Source organism: Pelodiscus sinensis, chromosome 9 (assembly GCF_049634645.1).
Source record: "Pelodiscus sinensis isolate JC-2024 chromosome 9, ASM4963464v1, whole genome shotgun sequence".
NCBI lineage: Eukaryota > Metazoa > Chordata > Testudines > Trionychidae > Pelodiscus > Pelodiscus sinensis.
Window position 1 is genome coordinate 34,269,241 of NC_134719.1, and position 21,453 is coordinate 34,290,693.

General features: G+C 36.9%; 1 protein-coding gene across 2 annotated transcripts in view; it reads left to right on the forward strand.

The window, feature by feature from the left end:
- Positions 1-10,213, forward strand: part of BTBD8 (BTB domain containing 8) — a 79,680-nt gene extending 69,467 nt beyond the window's left edge. For both annotated transcript variants that reach the window (XM_075936527.1, XM_075936526.1), the window contains 6 exons: positions 502-563; positions 1,644-2,280; positions 2,610-2,694; positions 3,994-4,133; positions 5,996-8,386; positions 9,713-10,213. In XM_075936527.1, the coding sequence (XP_075792642.1) occupies positions 502-563; positions 1,644-2,280; positions 2,610-2,694; positions 3,994-4,133; positions 5,996-8,386; positions 9,713-10,182 (3,785 nt within the window). In that variant the 3' untranslated portion in view covers positions 10,183-10,213. The remainder of the gene's footprint in view (positions 1-501; positions 564-1,643; positions 2,281-2,609; positions 2,695-3,993; positions 4,134-5,995; positions 8,387-9,712) is intronic.
- Positions 10,214-21,453: the final 11,240 nt, after the last annotated feature.

Genomic DNA, 21,453 nt, shown 5'->3' on the forward strand with positions numbered 1-21,453 from the left:
GAGCACTCTTCCTCCGACTTCTCTTACTCCTCATACAATGAGGATTACAAGAGTCAGAGTGACAAGTCTTCCAGCTGGACAATAATTCAACTTTATTTCAAAATAACTGCCTGCTGGGTATATGCAGTTATTTCAAAATAATGTTGTTGCATAGATATACCTTAGTGAGCTATGTACATCAGAGGAATGGAAATATTATTATTTTTGTTGATGGGGAAACAGAGAGATTGAGTAACTTGCTTAAGGTCACACAAAGAATCTGTTTCTGAATTCATTATAGATATTGGCTCTCCTAATTTTGAATCTTGCATTCCAGACCCCCATTTGCTACTTAATGTTTTCCATTTTGCCAAAATAAATCTCCCCTGACAAGATTTAGGACCACTAGCATTCTTCTCTGGCTCAAAAAGATAGTTCCAAGAAAAAAAGTTTGCTTTTTTTCCTGTCTCTCTTACACTGTCTTCCCACTGGTAATAGAGATCCTTTTTTCCCCTAATACAGCTGCTTTTGACAAAGGAGATGAACGAAGACTTGGCAAAAAACCTGTATTCACTAGTTCTCAGGTAAATACTTAGATTCTTAGAATTTAAAAAAACACAGTAAAATCCTGTAAACACAACTGCTCCTTTTTACGGTTTATATTTTCAAAATAATGTAATGTTTATGATCTGTTTACAGTAACGACTGGTAGTTAATCTTCAGCAATCACATTTTCCTTGTAAATCTAGTTGATCCAGTATTTTATCCTTAATCTGTCTTGTATTATAGTATTTCAGATTTTGATGTGAGTTAGCAAGAGTCCGTGCTTTCACAAATAGTTGGGGCCAAGCAGAGGCAGGAATTTGTGTTGAGAAGTTATTGCACACTTTCCTGTTGGTATATAATAGTAAAGCGGTGATCTCAGGTTTGGAAAACAAGTGGTCTGCTACTGAGTTAATGGAGCTATTCCACTAGCTCAAGCCACCACTTAACTCAGTCTGTTATGCTCCCCATTAATCTGCTTGCTGTGAAAGCCATCAACAATCTGTGTATTTGAGACTCACGCCCAAAGTGACATTGCTGTTTTACAGAAAAGGTATTGTTACATAAGGATTAATGTCCAAGGATATAAATTACCATTCACTTTGTTACTACTTAGATTACTTTGTTATAGGCTTAAATCTTAATGCTAAAAAAATACCTTTAGTTGGGAATTCTGAACCCTTATTTGGAAGATATACTGCCATTGTGTCCAACATGCTGGCCACTAGCCATATGAGGCTAGTTCACTATAGCAGTAGCCATGATAGTGGTTGGACACTTTAGAACTGGTTGGACACTACGGCTATACTGTAATATAATGGTTGAAAGCTTCCTATGTTGTATGTATTTAAAAATAATGGCAGTCTTCATAGGGAATCATATACTGAATTCCCAGTGAAAGTCCAAATATGATGGGAACATAAAGGGAACTGGATTTAGTACTTAAGAGTGCTTGAAAGGCAGCAATTTGAGATGGAAGACTTGGAAAATTATTATTATTTCTTCCTCTCGAACTCTGTTTTAGTGCTAGATTCATGCTAAATTCCCTGAGTACCAATGTTTCAAGACTTAAAGATTTTGTATGCTTTATTGTGTTGCTAAGTGTCTTCTCTTCTTTCCAGCTAAACAGATGCATTACCAATTCTATTGATATAAGGCACACTTCCTGGAAAGTAAAAGGCAAAGGAGATTATTGGGGCAATTCCTTCACTAACCAGGATAAAATGAAATCTGATGGATTAGGAGCATCTGGACATACATCAAGTACCAACAGAAACACCACTAATAAGACTTCAAAATATGATGAATTGAAGGGAAAAGATAGTAAGAAAACAGTTTCCAAGATTACAAAGGATTCAAAAACTGGGGAAAAAGTTCCTTCACCAAAGGCTAGAGCTGTCATAAAGCCAAAAATAGAAAGTAATGGAAATGCTAAGGCTGAAAGTGTGATTACCAAACAAGATTCAGAAAGATCATCATCTGCAAGTGGGCAAAAAAATTCAGGAAGTGGTAAAGGAGTGAAAAATCAGGAAGGAAAAAGTTCAGGTGCCAGACCAAAAGTACTAACTGGAAGTGCAAGTATTCAAATCAAAACAAAGCCATTGAAAAAAACCACAGGGAAGGAATCACCCTCTCTGGTAACAGGGATGGGAACTTTCAACAAGTCAGCAAACTCAAGTACAGATTTACAGAATTCCAGTGAACAACTGGATGAACCCAAAGAGGATAAACCAGTAGATGAAGGAAAAAACCATACTGGTAATAAGAGATCACCTTCTGACTTGCTACAGACAGGTCATATGCTGGAAAACAGCCTGGAGTGTTCCAAAAGTTCTGTTCTAACACAAGCTTATTTTTAAATCAATATTAGTTATAAAAAGAAATGCTAACATACCCCTGCACTAATGGCTCTAACTGAAATTTTGTGTGCTTGAAAAAAATACATGCATATTAAAGACAACACTAAAAAACATCTATGCTGTTTTCAGTAACTGACCATTATACCTTGGGTTGTTGGGGTGATTTTTTTTAGATATTTGTATATCATACATTTTATACTATAACTAAATCTTTAATTTTGCTTATAGCAGTGAAAACAAAGTCTGCTTTGAAGATAACCAATGGAACCACCAACAAAAAAGCTAATGAACTTGAGACTGTTACAACAAATAGGTTTGTTGGATATCAAAGTATTACTTATATATTGGGTTTTCTAATTCTAATTTTCATTTAATCAACATTTTTTTAGGATTTTTAACCTAAGGATTTTTCAGAACAGTATTTCATATTGTTAGTAAGAAAGCAGAAATAATTATGGACAATATTTTTGTAAAGATATAATTGTTTTTGCCTATAGATTTGGGCTGCTTTGTTTATTTGTTATGCTAGTATTGTTCCCATAACTCTGCAGATATGAACAATTATGTGACTGAATCCCGCAAAATGCTGAGAACTTTCTATAACCTCTGTAATAGTTTAGATGTAGCTGAAAAAATCTATAGAAGATGCGAAGATTAGTACTTTTAAGAAACAGGCCCCTAAATATATTTGCTTATTTTCAGAAAGAGAAAAGTCATTTTACATGGCATATATTGTGCTTTCTGTTACCCCAATAATATGTTCTCACTGGAGACCACCCAGGGTTACACTAGTATGGGTTTATTTCCACTAAGTAGAACTAAAGAGGAGAAAGCAGCCACCAAAGGTTTAAGCTAAAGAAGATAGAACTCTCTCTCACACAGACAAGCAAGCAAGCACACACCCCTTCACTCATTCACACCCATTCATTCCTGCCCTCAAGCAAACACACACTTATACAGACATATGGGTTGCAGAAGGAGCCAAGGCATGTGGATCCTGGAGGGGTCTGTCTGCTCATCGTGGCTGGGGAAGCTGGTCAGGAGGAAAGACACTGGAGGGGAGCTTCTCAGGATCAGTGGAAGGAAAAAGAGAGAGTCTCACATGTGCTCCTTCTCTTTATATAGTATCTGAATGGCTCCTGTGACTCATTCACCTTGTCATCAGGGAGCATGCCCAGACTTCCCTTTATCCAGCAAGCAGCATGCCCAGACTGTGATGACTCTTTGCCATGTGGTCCATTGTTCCAAGCCTTCTTCAAACACACTCACTCTCTCCATTCACTCAGGGGAGAATGCATCTTAGGGAAAGTTACAAGCAAGGTGGCTGCATGTTACAAAGATTACAAAGTTGCAGTTTACATTAAGTTTGAGAGTTACACAGATTACAAAGGTTGACATGAATCACAATAAGTTGCAGTTTAAAACCTTAGACCTTACAGTTTGGTGTAGCTTTAGAAAATTCATGTATATAAATCTAGTGAGCTCAGGCGGAGGCTTTTTTATGCAACATCTTCCATGTTAAAATCTATAGAGTACTACTGACTGTTTTAAATTGCTCATTTTTAGAACTTTAATTTTCAAGTAATACAAGCAGTATCATTTTCTCTCATAGTGTGACAAAGAAACCCTCTGGAAAAGGATACAATGAACAAAGTCCTCAAGCTGTTTTAAAGAAAAAAGGAAATGTTAGTGGCAATTCTATAGCTCAGCAGAAGACAAAGAATGCACCAGCTCATGTTGCTAAAAACCAAGGTAGAACCACATGGCATTAAACTAAATTATACTTTACTATTTGAATAATTTTGCTATATTGTAACACAGATAAATAATTCACTGAACAACAGAAAAATCCTGATGATCTTGGTGTATTTGCCGTATTTCATTTTTGCCAACAGATCTCAGATGTATTTTTCTGCTTCTCTAATTCTTATGAGACTGGTGTATATTTATTTTTTAAAATCTGGCCAGCCATCAGGGAGAAACTTTTTCCCTATTATGGTGTGTGGATCTTTTGTCTTGCGTTGGTATCTTAAGTATTCTGCACCTAGAACTTCCATTAAGTTCAATAGAAATTCTGTGTCTGAAATAAAGTTCACAATACATGTTAGTGATTCATTCTGCAGATTGGATGGAAGATATTTGTCTTTTTGTCTACATAATACATTTTTTATATTTAACACTGGTATCTGCCAGTGTCCATCATTGATTAATATTGTTTTTCATACATGCTGTACCACATGGAGTAAAATTTCAGAATGATCTTTTCCTTTTGTAATAATCTCTTAAGCACGTAAATAAGAACTGAGAGTCCAAAATATAATCATTTCAGTTTGATTGTAAGACCAGAGAGAGTTAGTGATTATAAGGAAAAGGAAGTAGAAAATCAGAACTGCAGATGATTGAAATTTCATAGTCACCCAAATATGCAGGGAGCAAGTGTTAGAAATGAACAAAAAAACACTATCATAAAGGCCTGTGATATTAAAATTAACAGAGAGAGCTCTTTAGCCACCTGCCAACATTATTTTTAATTGGTCTCATAGTCACTGTCCCAAAGTTATTGACTTGTCACACAAGCCAGTGTATTCTAGGATGCACTGAACTCTAGATGTCAGTAGCGCTAATCATCAGTGCAGGAGCACAGGATTGCCATTGGAGAAAAGGTAAGTAGACTTTTACTCATTACTCTTGAGGATGTTGATGTAAAATAAGAATATATTAAGTGAAAGTCCAGAGTCCTCAGAGTATTAAGTAAAATCTAACTTACCTTTCTTTAGAAAATTGACACTCTTCTCCATTATTAAGCATCAGTATAGAAATACTGTATATTCACAGACATGAAAAAAGTATAGTAAGGCAAGGAGAAATGTGTTTAGGGCATGGAGACAATATGCTCTGTCTTTTAAAAATCAACATTTTAACATCTTGGCAACCTATTTTATAACTAGCAAAAAGCATAGTACAATATAGCTGTTCTTATAGCAAGTAACAATATGTAATAAAACCTTCACCATGTAGAGATCTGGCTGTGCCAATGCACAAGATGGAAGTGAAGGGTGGAGTATTTGTAGCTTTAAAACTGCATTTCCTTATTGATTAAACTAGAACCTGAGTGCTACTTGAATTCACATTCAGATAGTACGTAAAACATAGATTCTGTCCATTTATGGTCATTAAAGATCTCACAACAGTTTCTGAAAGAATAGTGGTATTAATACTGGTATTCTGACCATATTATGACTAGAATAATTACCTTCTGCTTACTTAAATTTCCTATGAAATTTAAATTGGATATAGTACTCATCACTTCCTGTGTTAAATAACTGAGCAGTAATTTTTTGCACTATTGGCTAGCTGCTGCTTTCCACTTTATTAATGGCTACAGTAGTAGATAAAGTGATTCCTATGTTTACAATTTGTAAAGTGCTTTGGATTCAAAGGTCCTATATTAATGCAAGGACATTTTTTAAATGTTTGTATTTAAGATAATTTAATTACATTTTAAAATCACTTGATTGTCTAAAATATTTAATAATCTATTCTTGAATTATATATGTCTAACTTATCAATAACATAGTTCTCTGACTAGAATGTATTTTTTACTTTTTTGTTAGATGCAAAAGGAGATTCACAAAATTCATTAAAATCTGGAATGTCTCTGAAACAAATTGAAGAAAAAAACATGACAAAAACTTTGACTCAGACAATACTTTCAGAAAAAAAACCTTCATCAAATAAAAAGAGCATTAAACCATCACAAACATCAGCAGTTAAAGCCACTGCAAAAATAATAGTACCCAAAAATCAGATCCATTCAAAGAAAGGTGAGACTATAAACAGTAAAGACCCAAAACAGAAAATAGTTGCTGGGCAGCCTACATTAAAAACACAGTCTTCAACACAAAGACATTCAATAAGTGAATCTCCTGTTGTCCAAAAGAATGTGCATAGTCCTGAACACAAAAGTTCAGGACAGAAATTTGAACAACATGCTGCTGCTTTTGCAATTCAGTCACATGACGACAACAAATGTAGTTCTGCAAGACAAAGTAAGTGTAAACAATCTATGATAGAATGTAATAGAGAAGACCAACTCATGGCATCATGGCAACCTGATCCAAGAAAATTATTGGATCCTCTTGAAAATGGGGAATACAAAGTAGAAAACAAACCTGTTCCTAAGCTGAATACTCCAATGCAAAATAAAATGGAACCAAAACCAGCTTGTGGAGATGAAATTGAAATTAAGTATCCAGTAGAGAAAAACAAAGATGATGGTAACACAACTGAATTTCATTGCTGTGCAGAGCTTAATAGTAATTCATACTCAATCATTTGTGAGAATACAGACCAAAGCCCCCCTACTTCAGCTACAGAAGAAAGATCAAAAAAGTGCAAAATTGTCTGTGATTCAGCTAAAAAATATTTGGACTCTTCAGGAAACAGCAAAGTACATTTAATACAAGCAGTAGAAGACTATGCAGAACAAAATGATACCTGGAGCACTGAAATGGGCATTAATTACAGAGAAGATCACTTACCCAGCTTTTCTAAGGTAACAAATGCCTCTAATTCAGAACAAGATGAAAGAAAATCCTCTAAGACTCATGTAAAGGGATGTGCAAGTGCTGATCAATCGCCTGATAAATCAGTCTTGACCGAATACAGGTCTGCTACAATAGACTCAGATTCTACTTCAAAATATTTCACGGGACAAGTTAAAGAAAAATGTTCACCTAAAGATACGGATACTACAGAAACACCAGAAAGCCATGAAAATTTAGAAATTCCTTTTGTCGATCATTGGAATTTGAATACAGGTGAATTGGATCCAAAAGAGAGTCCTGAATCAGATACTGGCAGTGCAACAACATCTTCTGATGATATTAAACCAAGATCAGAAGACTATGACGCGGGAGGCTCTCAGGATGATGAAGGCTCAAATGAGAGAGGGATTTCTAAATGTAGCACTATGTTGTGCCATGATTTTCTTGGCAGAAGCAGCAGTGACACAAGTACACCTGAAGAATTAAAAATCTATGACAGTAGTTTAAGAATAGAAGTGAAAATGAAAAAAGAGGGTTCCGATCTTTTCCGTGTTAATTCAACAAGCGATGATGAGATACCAAGAAAAAGACCTGAAGTGTGGTCACATCAAAGTGTATTAAGGGGCAATGCTAGGGAAAGTCAAAACACTACTTTTGGAAATCCACAATTTACTCAGGAAGCTGACCAAGTTTCCTCTTCTGCAGATGAAACAGAAGATGAAAGATCTGAAGCAGAAAATGTAGCAGAAAGCTTTCCTCCATCAGACCCTCCTACTCAGCCATTCCAAGGAATTGTTAATTTAGCTTTTGAAGATGCAACAGAGAATGATATTGAAAGTCAAGAGTTTTCTAAAACTAAAAATTTTAAGAGATCTGTTTTACTTTCAGTAGATGAATGTGAAGAGTTGGGATCTGATGATGGAGAGGCTCATGGGCCCCATCAGCTTTCCACAGATTTCCCTATTCCTTCTGATGTTTTTGATAATGTATCTCATGGAAAGACTTATTATTCAAAGTGTTTACTGGAAACTGAAGATGGATTCCTGGAGTTCAAACATCAAGAAAAGGACAGAAGTGAGTGCTTTTTTGTAGCTCCTTTTGGCACAGAAATCAAAGAAAAAGATAATCAGGGTACTTCAATGACAGAAAAAAATTGCCCAGAGAAAGTACTCTCATTACCAGATACTCAGTGTTTAATAGAAGAGAAAAAGGTAAATAGTAAGAATGAAGAAATCAGTGAACTTCAGCAGTGCAATAAACTTTCAGACAATGACATGAAGTCTCAAGAAAGACCATGTCATTTGGACCTTCATCAAAGAGATACTAATTGTGACATGCAAAAGAACAGCTCTGCAAAACCTGTCAAACCCTGTAAGAATCAGTTACTGACTCAAGAAAATCAAGTGAAAGAGAATCAGCGAACACCTACTGAGTACACTAATACTGATTTACCTGCAGGTAATGTACAGAAATAGAAATGTTAAGTCCCTCAGAAAATTAAGGTAATAGGCAGAATATTGGAAATTTTATATTTGGAGTCAAATCATGAACTTTTAATTGGCTCCAATTTTTTCAACAAACAAATGTTTTTAAGCATTTATTTATTGAATGCTTGTCCATTTTGGATACAAATTATATAACTTAATGTTCTACGGAAAACTTTAATATTTATACTAGGCAGACCTATTCAGATAGATTTTATGCAGTACTCAAAGGAAAGATTAGGAACAATTCCTTGCATGATAATTATTTTGGACCAATTTAACATTGGTAGCATCAGCTTTTGGTGGGAACTTTTGTATGTTTTGTCTCCTTTAAAACTTATATCTAAGTGGGATGTGCAATAACTATAGTAATAACCTTACTAAAGCGCACTGAACTGTTTACTTTTGCAATTTGTTGATGTATTATATTTTACACTGAGATACAAATGCTGATACTTCTCCCACTGATTTCAGTGGGATGTTTCCATAGACTTCAATGGGAGCAGGTTTGGACCTAAAATTTGCAGTTAATAAGATTATAACCGTTGTTCTAAATTTCACCAATGAAAACCAGTTTCCTAAAAGAGATATCATATTTAGAACTAGCAATGATCAACAAAAAGTTCTAGCTTTGATTCACCTAGTTAGATGATTGTCTAGTTGTTTTATCTGTTTTGTCTTTTAAACCAGTAATTCAAATTATCCCGTTATAAAATACACAATAGTATGACTATAACAACTGTTGTGTATTCAAGAATCATATTCAGCAGAACCACAGAAGATGATCTTTAAAAGTTGTATTATTTTTAAGTTTGCTTGTCCTTGCCTGCAGCTGCCCTTATATGTGTAGTATAGAAATAAGCCTGTGAATAAAACCATTTTGTTTTCCCTTCTCTTTGGAGTTGACATAGCTTACATCACCATTCAGTGATCATATATTCTTTATTTTTCCTTCCTTCCCACCCACCTCCTATTCCAACTTTAAGTTGTTATAGTGAATTAGAAATTCCATGTGTATTAAATGTTTGTTTAATAACTTGTCTTTTCTGTATCAGAAATTTCCTAATTATGAAGGTTTATTGTTAATTACCAGTGGTGATTGCTGCTTTAACTTAATTTGTAAACCAGACTTTGTTTTTTACACAGAAAATAATGCCTGAATTTTGTCAATTTTGTATACATTTACATGTTTTCTTACTTGTTGGATTGTCTCTGCTGCAATGAATGAAATTTTGCTCTACAAATCCCTGAGTGGGAAACGTGCAATTTTTACATTGTTTAGTATTATGAATTATTGCAGGAGACATAGATGATTGTGACACATTGGCACAAACCTGCATGTATGAGCATCGACCTTCAAAAACCCTTTCTCCAATATATGAGATGGATGTTGGAGAAGCTATTGAGCAGAGGATGGAATCAGAAAGGGACATTCTAGATATGGATTTTGAAGATCAGCAATTTGCAGAACAGGACTGGACTCTTCTCAGGCAATTGTTAGCTGAGCAGGACTTAAACATAGATTTCAAAAACTCTGTTCCTGAAGACCTTAACTTAGCACAATATCTTATCAACCAGACACTATTTCTGGCACGAGATGGTTCAGAGCCTCAGGGTAAATCACACATTGATACTTTCAGTAGATGGACTGAACTAATGTCGCCACTTGATGATTCTTCAGCAAGCATCACAGTGACAAGCTTTTCCTCTGATGATTGTTCTTCTCCTCAGGGGGAATGGACAATTCTTGAACTGGAAACCCATCATTAAAGTGATCAAGTGTTTGAAAATGGACTCCAAACCCTGCCCCATCTATTTTTGATGCATTCTTTCTATATAATAATGAAATACTGCATCTGTTAAGAACAGCCAATTCTTGATACTGATGCAATCTTTTCAATATATTGAGGTAAATACTGTTAATTTATAACTTAGTTTAGCCACAATTAGAATAATTTTTCAAAGCTGAAATAGGTGTTTTTCTAAAATCCACTTTGAGCATGTATTTTCTAGCATTGTTAGAAAAATTAGAAAACTTTAAAGAAAAATCTTTGTTTAAACTGCATCTTCTAACCCAATTTTTGTCATCTGTTAATATATTCTTTATTTGGCATGGATTTTAACATGTGACTGCACAAGAAGTAGTACCATTCTTTTCCTTTTTTGCTCTTCATACAGTGACTTGGCAATTTTTCAACAATAAAAGATTGGGTGGTTGTGTTGAAAAGTATTGTGTTCCAACAGTAATTTTAATATTAGAAATGTATACCTGCATTTACAGAATGTAAAAAAAAATATTAGATTCTGTAAATATAAGCCTCTTGTTTAATTTATTCCCTCTACATTTAATAAGTATATATTTGTTTGTTTTGAAAAATGTCAATAATTATTTTTAAGTTGTCATTTATTTAAATACGGGACTGCAGAGATGCTATTGGAAGGATAGTTTTCTTCTCTTGGGAGCACAAATACATCCCCTTACTTTAGTAAATAATGGTCTGGTGTCTGAATTAGAATGCTAAGCTTGTTGTAAAATACTGTATTAAACAGCTCAAACAGTAGATTCAGTCTGAAGTTTTAGAAGTGGCACTCTTGCCTTCTTCACTTTGAAAGTGAACTGAATTTAAAGTTGTACTTAACTCAAGACATGTTTGTGCCTCTCCCCTACTGTCTAGTCATGTCTAGTTTATCAAGATTTTAAAATCCCATTGTGTGTCTTGTATCTTTGTGAGAGCATTAGGATTCTTGCTGTCTCTTTTAAATCTCCTGAATCCTTTAAAAATTTCCATATGGAGGCCCAGTGTCTTCTCATCTTTATTAAGGGAGAACTGGGAAGGAAGTGCTTCTCAACATGTCTGCTCTGCTCCTTCTGCTGCTAAAAAGATGGCAGTTAAATGACATAAGCAGGTTTTTTTGGGGGGGGGCAAGAGATTAATAAGGGGGAATAGTTTCCAGGTGAGGAGTATTAGACCATATTCTTCATGCCATACTGAGGCAAAACACAGCAATAAGGATGGTCTTTTGTAAACAATACAATATTGATTCTGCAGATGCCCTCCTGTTGGTCATTAACAGGAGACGTGCCTTCAAATGGGAGTGTTACACTGCAGTAACAAATTACTAAAATGGTGACTTTTAAGCCTAACTTGCACTGGTTATAGCCAAGTATAATACAAACGTGTTCTGAACGCTTTTGCACAATTCTGCCAATGCACCTTAATCCTGGTCTGCAGGTATTCCTGTTGTCTTAATTCTATGCTGTTTTAAATTGTAGATAACACAAGATCTGTAGAGATGTGGCTGAGCAGTGACTGCTGAATTTCACTTTTGACCTAATCAGCTTTTGATCTCAGATCTCCTGACTTGGAAAGGCTGCTACATTGATTTTAGTGTCTGTCAATACAATCAGCATTTTACTGAAGAAGAATTATAACTTGATAGAGGAAGAATTTTACCTCATTTTTAGAGTGTTTAAAAGGGAAGACATTAATCTCCCCTTCACATCTGTGCCCATGATTCTTAGAAGGGAGTTCAGCCTTGGCTGCATGTGCATCCCCAGCTTTCTTATCGAGGATCCTCCCCAAGAGTTTCTATGAGGAGGCTGTGATATCCTATCCTCAGGTCACAAAGGAATCAGCATAAATACAGCCCGAGTATGTGCAAGCTCAGGATTTTATATATTGTAGGCTATCTTTGCACATCTAGTGTGTGGAGGGTGGGAGAGTTGCTGCAATTAGGGGATCTCCCAAAAGCAGAGCATCCCCATTTACCTCCTCCAGTTCTAAGAGGAGCACAGACATTGGAGAATCTGTGAATTAAGGGGAAACCACTACTGTCTTCTACAGAAGGCTGAACCCCATAACTCTAGGTTTCAAAAAACTCAAAATAGAGATGAAACTCAGGTTTCTTGTTCCCAGCATGGTTATTCCTGTGTAGGAGACAATAAGGAACATGGGAAGGTATAAAATAAAAACAATACTTTTTAAATTTATGAAGGCTCAAGAGGGTATTAATTTTTATACAAAATGAAATGGGAGAAGAAAAGGTAAGAGATCAGGAGAGTAGACCGAATGAAAGAGAAGGATTGTTCTACATTCTTTCCCCCTTTTTTATATTTTGTGTTCTTTAAGTGCAACTCAAATCTGAAAAGTGACTGAAAAATTGTGAGTTTCCTTGTGTGTGTGTCAGACTCCCAGATCAAATATGATTAAATTAGCATTAAAATTTTGTGGGTTTTCCCCTAAATACCCAGCTCTTATTTCTCAGGCTAGGATTTAAAAGTCAAGTTGTATTATTTTCTCAGGTCCTCAGTGATATAGGTGCAACTTCTTCATTGGATTAGAGCAAATATAACAGAGTGAAATTTAGTACAAAAAAATTGTCATTCACAAGAGAATAGAATCCAGCTCTCAGCCATTTTAGCTCTGCAATAGCAGTAAAAAGTAAAAGTAGTGTTCATTATTTGTACTACCATAGTGCCTAGGAGCTCCTATCAAGGACTGGGACCCCTTTGTCCTAGGTGCTATACAAACACAGAACAAAAAGATGGTCTGTGTCTCCAAAGAACTTACAATATAAGACAAAAGACAACAGATAGAGAAATTCAAGAAAACAATGAGACCAGATAAGAAACTTCTGTCTCTGAGATGGGGAGAAAGAAAATTGTAGGAGGAGAAAAGGAAGGCAAACTAAGGGGACAGGGAAGGTCATGTATTTCATCAACTTTTTCTTAGAATACCTTACTGTAGCATCTGACATAATTACAATAAAGTCAGCAGATATGTCTATGATACTCACTGGAAATAGATCTGAGTAAGATGGTCCTCCTTTTTAAGTGCTTTGGAGGCAAGTTGTAAAAGAAAACAATACTGATGCTGACTGAGAAATATGTCCAGTTTGCAAGATGATAGTTCTGGGCTGCATGTGGCTTGGCTGTACATCTTGAATAAATGTGGACTGTATTTTTATTTTTGAACTCTGCTTCAAAGTTCCATTAAATTTTTAAAATTCCATAATTCTGTTTTCCACTGACTTTGGGATCTGGCCCAGTTAAACTTGTTATGTAATAACTTTTTCCAGAAAATACAAACAGTAAATTAAAAGCCTCCTCTAGCTATACATACTGCTGGTAGCATAGACTATTGTAAACCTTTGACATAATGTTGTTGTTATTCATTACCAACGTGCTTACTGAATTTTGTTCTAAAAACATGTAAAGCTTCTGTTTGAAGGTGTTAGGACTTATTACTATGTCTTTCAGCATTGCTTGCCATAGAATATAAACAATTAAGAAGACACAGTCTTGCTCCCATTAAAGTAAAAGGTAAAACTCCCATTGATCCCAATTGGAGCAGATTCAAGACCTATATGACTGAAATGCATGTAATATAAATGCTATTTTTTCCAGTATATGTACTGTATAGTTCTATATCTCTAGTCTGCTTACTTCCAATATTTTACACATAGGGATGAATTATGGTTAAGAAAATTTCAGCTTAACTAAGTATGATTGTGTATATGTTCATGATTGGATGATTAACCATTGTACCTGGGTATATCACTCTTTTTCCAGCACTAAGCTGAAATGAAGTGGGGGGGGAGGGAGAGGTGGGAGAGAGGAATTCAGGGCAAGCAGCTCTGTAACAGTGCTGGTGGTAACGCAGAACAAGAGGTGGGAAATGGGTTTTTTAAATGACTTCCATTATGACTAGAAGCTTTTTATCACTTGCAGAAATTTTGTGACTGTTTTCATGAATCTCTGTTGTTGATGACAAGCTGTGCCAAAGGATTCTACAGCAGAATTAGAAACACTTCTGTTTAACTGCAGAAAATTCGGTACCTGCTTACGTTAGTATCCAGACTCAGGTCAGTTGGGTAGATCGGTGTATTTCAGGGAGCTGAAACTGGTGCATTGGAATATGAACTTTGTTAGAGCGATAATTAACTTGAAAATTAAAAAAGAATTTTAAAAATCCCACTTCCAACTGAAAAATGGCTGTGGAACTCAAAAGTAGATGTAATACCTGAAACTTTTTTTAATGCACAATGGGTCCTTGATCCTGATTGGACCCTCTGGGTACCAATATAGTATAACTATTGAATAACAATAATAACAAAAATAATGGAACTGCATGCTGTATTCCTGCTCTCCCTGGTTACGGCACAAATAAGAAATCTGCCGCCTCACATGAGCCTATTGGTGCTTCTACTGTTGCAAATTCAAAGATGTAAGAAATGTAACTTTCAAGGCGGGAAGCTTGAAAACAGCAAGGATAGAAATGTTTTCAGATTCTATTTCCATTCCATTTTCAAATATAAATACGGTCTTGCAGCTCTTGAAAAAAACATTCAGGCTTCACTTATTCAAGGGTTTTGTTCTATATTTAGTAAGATTCTTACATTGATTTAAGGGGTCAAAATAGTTTGTGTTAACTTAAAAGGCTGAAAGGGAAGAAAATACATGCATGATCTATTCAATTAAGGCAATAGGCCATATGTACCTCTTGGTGCTTAAAGTTTGTACCCATCTCACTATTTAGGCATATGAGTGGCCAGATTTTTTTCAGAAATGTTGAGCCTTTACAGCTCCCATTAAAAATCAGGCCACTTTTATGTAAATGCCTATATATGGAGATGGATGTCTAGCTTCAGGCACCCAAAAATGAAACTTTTAGCCAGCGTTACTTGAAAAATTTTTTCACTTACATTCTATGATTAATTCCATAATGCTGAGTTTGGCAAAGCTGTGGCTGAGCACTGTTTAACATACTACATAATGTCAAGGCTACAGCCCGCTAGTGTTCTTTGAGTGTTTTGTGCTGGCAGACAAATATATGATTGTCAGACTTGTACTAGAATATTAAATAACATTGATTTTGTTTGTTTATAAATCTCTGAGGGTAGTACAACATTCTGACTCAGTACAATATCATCAGTGTATATAATATTGATATGTCAGGGACAGGCCAATTTATACATTAGATCCAAAGCAGCAGTGTAAAAATCTCTATATTGTTTATATTTCATGCAATCTTAAAACTATCAAGTAACCAGCAGTCATGTCATATTCTCATACTCCAAAGGTCCACTGGTTCATAAACAATTTAACTGTCAGACCTTTCTACCTTCTACTTTTTTCCTTCCACTTCCTTCTACATTTTTAAACTGAAAAATAAAAAATGTTAATCCCCATTTTCTGGACTGTCATGCTCCAGTTCTTGATAGATCTACATATAAACTAGGATGCACTATGAGAGAAGTACCGTTTCACTTTCAACAGCTTTAAGTCCTAAAATACCTAATCACCCAGTGGTTTCTAGTTGTTTGTTTTTTAAGCTATCAATCTGAAAACTTGCATGTTTTCTACGTGTTAGCTTTTTAAAAACATTTAGCCCTTATTGTAATCCTAGGGATAAGTATCTGCATCTCCAAATGATGAATAATGAATGTGCACTTCTGTTTCTAAAATTGCTGTACAGTTTTAGTCCTACAAACCTCCTCCATCTATGACACATGTTGATGATATTTACTGATATAATTTATGTATAAAAAGGAAAATAATAAACCCTATATGTAACTGAAATGCTGAGTCTTTGTACTTCATTAATGAAAGGGTAGCTGGACCCACCTAATTTTTTTTCTGTATTGCTGAAGCATAGATTTCCTCAAATTTCAGCTAGTTTGTGGCCCATGAATTTTGTTGTTCTGCAAAGGGGGGAAGCACCATCATTTCCTGGGTGTTCATTTTTTGTGTCATTATGTAACAAGGTGGAAGAGACAATGCAAAGATAAGTGGCCAGGTTTCTAATGAAAATGCATAGAAAGTGGAGATGGGAGAGCTTGTGCCTATCCTAAGAATCCAAATCAAGAAATTGTGACTACCCCAGAACAGGTGAGAACTGGCCTGGGGACTGAGAAATCAATGTTTTTGAGAGTATCTTGCAAAGCCATTTAATCTAATTTATGTGATCATTTATATCATGGTCATCTTTTTAATATCTGAGAGTAGGAGCCCCAAGATCCTTAGACAGAAGTAACGGGGTTCTCGGCTCTGCTCAGGTTATTTGATCAGTTGCCATGTATGAACCTCCTTTCTCTTCCACTATAGCCTTCTTTACGTGCGGGAATCCAGCTTGGTGGGTGAGAGGCTGGAGCTGGTGAAAGATGCAAATGTAGGCCTGGTAAAATGTCAAAAAGGCCCCCAGGAACAGAGCCAAGTGTTACCAACACAATGACTCTAGCTAAGCTTCAATGTTTGTGTCCAATTATTCTCCACAAAGGAAAGCTTAATTCCCCAAAATCAGTTTCCTTTTCACTTGTCTCGCCAACAGTTTGAATCTTTGTCAGAGAGATCAGTCAGGATATATGGTACCTCTGTTAAATCCACAAGGTTCAGAGTCCAGAACCGTAGCTAAAACTGCTGCTTCTCAAATAACATCAGATACAACATCTTGTACACGTCACTCAGAACATGGAGCATTTTCCATCCTGGTAAAACACCCAGATCTGTCTGCAAAGTTCAGTGAGGATAAAATTTTGTTCGCCACACATTTCCCCATGTGTGCTTTTTCCTGTTTTCTGAGGGGCACAAAGGGACCCCTCTTCTTCAGCTACTGGAGGCCCCACCTGAGATGCAGTTCCAATGGGCAAGTGAGGCAAGATTTGAGAAGTCTGTGAAGGGAGGGCCTTACATGTTCCTAAAAGTTTGGGGTTCAAGGAAGGACCTGGACTAAGGGCAGTGAATCCACCAGTGTATGGAACAGATAGCAATTGCCATTTCTTCTCTCCTGTGTAGTAAGGTCCAGCAGTAGCAGGGGGCTACTGTCAAGGAGTGGCTCTGCAAACTGGAGAGGGATGAAGGAGAAGGACTGCTCCTCTCTTTACCCGTTGCTCTGATCCTGTCACATCAAGCTATTCAAGCTTGGCATAGGTATGATGTGGGGAAGGATTTAGCCCCAATGTACTAATTGTCACTGAATTCCTCAAAATTTTGACACGAGTTATAATACTTCGATCTCATTTCAGTTGTTGGGTTTAGTGTGTGGATGCTGGGTGGTTTTGATTGCCTGTGATATATAGAAGGTCAGAATAGATGTTCTAATGGTCCTTCTGGCCTTAAACTCCATGACTCTTGGGGAAAAATAACATTCTTCTTGAGGCTTTCATGGTCCAAGATAACACCATTTCCTTTGTTCGCGTCTCTGTTTTAACATTCCTTTACTATTTATGTGGAGATATCATACTTTATATCACTACATTAGTGCAAATATGTCCTCCTCCCAATACTCAAAATGTGTCTCAAATCAACATTTAAAAGTGCCATTTGTATCTGTTGTGCCTGCATGCTTTTAATATACGTTTCAAGGAAGAGGTTCCCATCTGGCCCAAATTCAGCTGGAAATATTTTTGTGAAAACCTGTATCTAGTTTTACATGGAAAAAAATCATTTCCTCTTGGTTGCTGAAATGAAAGGCCAAAATTATTTTAGGGTTAAAATTAATATGCTTTTAGTGGATTTTTCATTATTACTAATTGATTAGGATACTTTTCTTTAAGTTAATTCTAAGTACTTTTTAATCCTATCTGGGTTTTAAAAAATATATGGTAGATTAGTTTTTATTGTGTTAAAATAGGAGATCACAGATTTAAATTGTCATAGCAGTCTGGGGAGGTTTAATAATGTCAAGGTGAATGAGGTGGTGACAAAGGAAATGAAGATTATTCTTAATTATCATTGTACCTGATTGTGGAAATGCTACAGCATATCAGTGGATGAGCTTTTAAAAATGAAATGGAGGCATACAAGGGTCATACTTTTACACATTTATACCATTTCTTGAAGCTTCATAATATCCTTATGAGGGAACTGTTAAAGATCTTTAAGTCCGGCACAGAGGTTAAGTAACTAACCAAGGTCACAGTATGAATAATGAGAAGAGAAACTCAGTCTATTGCCCTATTAAAATGCTGCCTGTGTAAATCTGGATCAATCTTAGTCCTTTTTTTCCTGGAAGAGGGTTTCTTTATAACACATTAAAATGGGAAGACCAGAGTTGCTTAGAATGCAGAAGAGCTGGGGAAAATACTGAATGGAAAAAACTTACCTACATTCTCTTCTTTATCCACTTATATTTTAAATTTTAACAAATGCAGTGCTTTCAAAGAGATTTTAAATTACAGCCACTGCTGATCTTAGAAATCAAAACAAAATCATAGATGGTTGTTTTTTCTAGTGCAACAGCCTGGCCTCACCTCTCCGAGGACATTTCAATCTACCTTTGCACAGACTTTCATTCTTTGTTTAACATGGAAGTGTGACACTCTGCATTTACTAATGCAGTGGTTCCCAAACTTTTTGGCATCATGCCCCCTTTTTGATTTTTGAGAGATCCTCATACCCCTCCCCCCAAAAAATAGCAGCAAAACTTGAGCAAAAAAAAAAAAGAAACTCACCGAAAAACAAAAATAGCAGCAAAACTTGCAGGGGTGATTAAGGGAAGGGGAGGGAACCTTGGTCGCCTCGCACCCCCCCCCCCTGGAATTTCTTCACGTGTCCCCCAAGGTAGCACCCCCCCCCCCAGTTTGGGAACCCATGTACTAATGTATTTTCATTTTTTTTTAATTCTTCAGATTTGAAGTCCAGCAACATAGCAGGCAGTGATATAGGCAATTAATTTTTCATTATAACTTTCTGGCATTTGAAGATGAGAGACTGATACACATTAGTAATGCAAGGTGAAATAAAATTATTACTGTAAAGTTAATGAGGAAAACCAGCCAGAGTTGAACTGCTGCTTGAACTCCGAACTTTTACCATGCTTTTCAGCTGAAGATCTCTACGCTCTCACCCAAGAAGGCAAGTATCTTTTTCCAGGTAGGGAAACTGACCATTAAGGATGGGATGTACAAAGGTACTTTGGCACTCAAGTCCCAGTTTTAGACCCTACTGCAGTCCACAAAACTGCCAATTACTATAGATGTTTAAGTTTACTTTGCTCCTAATTTTTTCACGATAAATTTCCTTAGGTGATTGTTTCTATTTCTGGATTTGCTTTCTGTTCTCTCAAACTGTCCACACATTTCTTCTCCTAGCTGAGCTCTTAATCACTCCACAAACAGGGAAAATAGACATTTACTTACCTATCTCATGTGTAGTACCTGATCTGGTAAGTGTCATCTGAGCACACCTATCACACTACGTCCTATTCAGAATCTGGGGAGAGGAAGAAAAGGTGTCCACCTTACACATTTTAGCTCAGTGGTTAGAGCACTCACCTCTGTGGAAGACCCAGGGTCAGTTTCTCCCTTTCCTCAACCAGGGAAAAGAGGATCCGAGTGCTCTAACTACTTGGTTATTCCAATATGAGCCTCCTACAATCTCTTCATCTGAAGTTATTCCACTGTGGATAAATAATGAGTGTGTGATTGGAGCAGGAGGACTGGATCCTGGGTTCTTCCACCACCCATGTGGATGATCTAACTATCAACATACAGACTCATTCTCCGTTTTTCCCCTTTCTGACCCTGTGACAGGTTACATCACAGTATAGACTGAGTCTTGGGTTTATAGAGAAATTTCTAGAGTGGTGTCTAAAGGCTCAGAATTTCTAGCAATGCCTCACCCAGGGCCATGGTCCTCTCAAATCAGAAAGCAATGTTGAACAGACAAGATAGGAGTAGAATGCAGACAGAGCACAGAGAAACAGTTGTGTTCCTGAGCTCCGCCATTTTCTCATTTCATATACAGGGAGCGGTTATCTTCTTGGTGATAAAAAGTTTTTGCTTTTTTCTTTTGAACTTCCCAAATCACAGAGACATTGATCATCTGCGAGGAAGGTCTCAAGTTACTCCATGACTTGGTCCCTATGCCAATGGCTGTGGTACCAAAAAGAGGGAGGAGCCCTCAAACACAGGCCCAAATTCTGCCTCCTCTACACTCGCTTCAGTAGCAGTCATGCTGCTGGGCCTTTCAAAAGGGCAGGATTAGTTAAGTCACTCACACGTGGATTTGATCTGAGGAAGTGGGTCTGGCCCACGAAAGCTCATCATCTAATAAACCATCTTGTTAGTCTTTAAAGTGCTACATTGTCCTGCATTTTGCTTCAACTACCCCAGACTAACACGGCTACATTTCTATCACGTGTATTCCCTGAGGAGTTACATGGCTCAAACTTTCAGTTAATCCCTTTCTTCCTCTGACTCCCCTTGAGAGACTCAGGAGCTGGCTCTTGCTCAGTGGGCCAAGAGCACTGTGGTAGTTCAGCACTGACTCTTCTGACGTCTCTGTGCAAGGAGTGACAGCCAATTTTCAGCTGCCTTAGACACCTAAGTCCCGCCTTCCGAGTGCCTTCTGACAGGCAAAGTAGTGGAGGTGGGGGGAGAGTGGCTGAGAGGCCTCACAGGGGTATGTGGTCTGTGCCTTGTTTGTTTTAAACTAGCAGGTCGGAGGGTGTCCTCTAGAACTGGGAAAGGTAGGCCCAGAAGTAGCCTGATACCAGCCCTCACAGGGGACTTGACTTGAGCTTACTCAGAACTTTATAAAATAGGCCTGACAGCCCTTCTGTGAGGGAAAGCAGCAGTCTCACCTCCTTTCCCAGATGGAAGTGAGGCACAGAGTGGTTCAGTGACTGGCAAAAGTGTTACAGCAGCTCGATGACAGAGCTAGACTGGATGATTGAGTCTGCGTAGGCCCCTCGCCCTCCTTCTAGCTGCGCAAAGTTCTCCAGGTGAAGAAGGCACCGTCTATTAAATGTAGACGGGCCTAAACATATCTTTCAAAAACACAAATGGGAACAACAAAGAAAAGGAATATGGGTCACCTTAGAAGCTTGATGATCTTTGCTTGCGATGGAGGAGACTTGAGGTAACACTTTCAAAAGCACTTAAGTAAAAATGGCCCAAAATGGCAAAACTGCCTTTGGAAAATAAGATTTAGGCTCTTAAATCATGTAGGCCCTTCTGACAATTTACCCACTGAATCATTGCAGGATGGCCTCACTCTCTGGTGAGTCATGAAAAGGGAAGCACACACAGCCCTGTTAT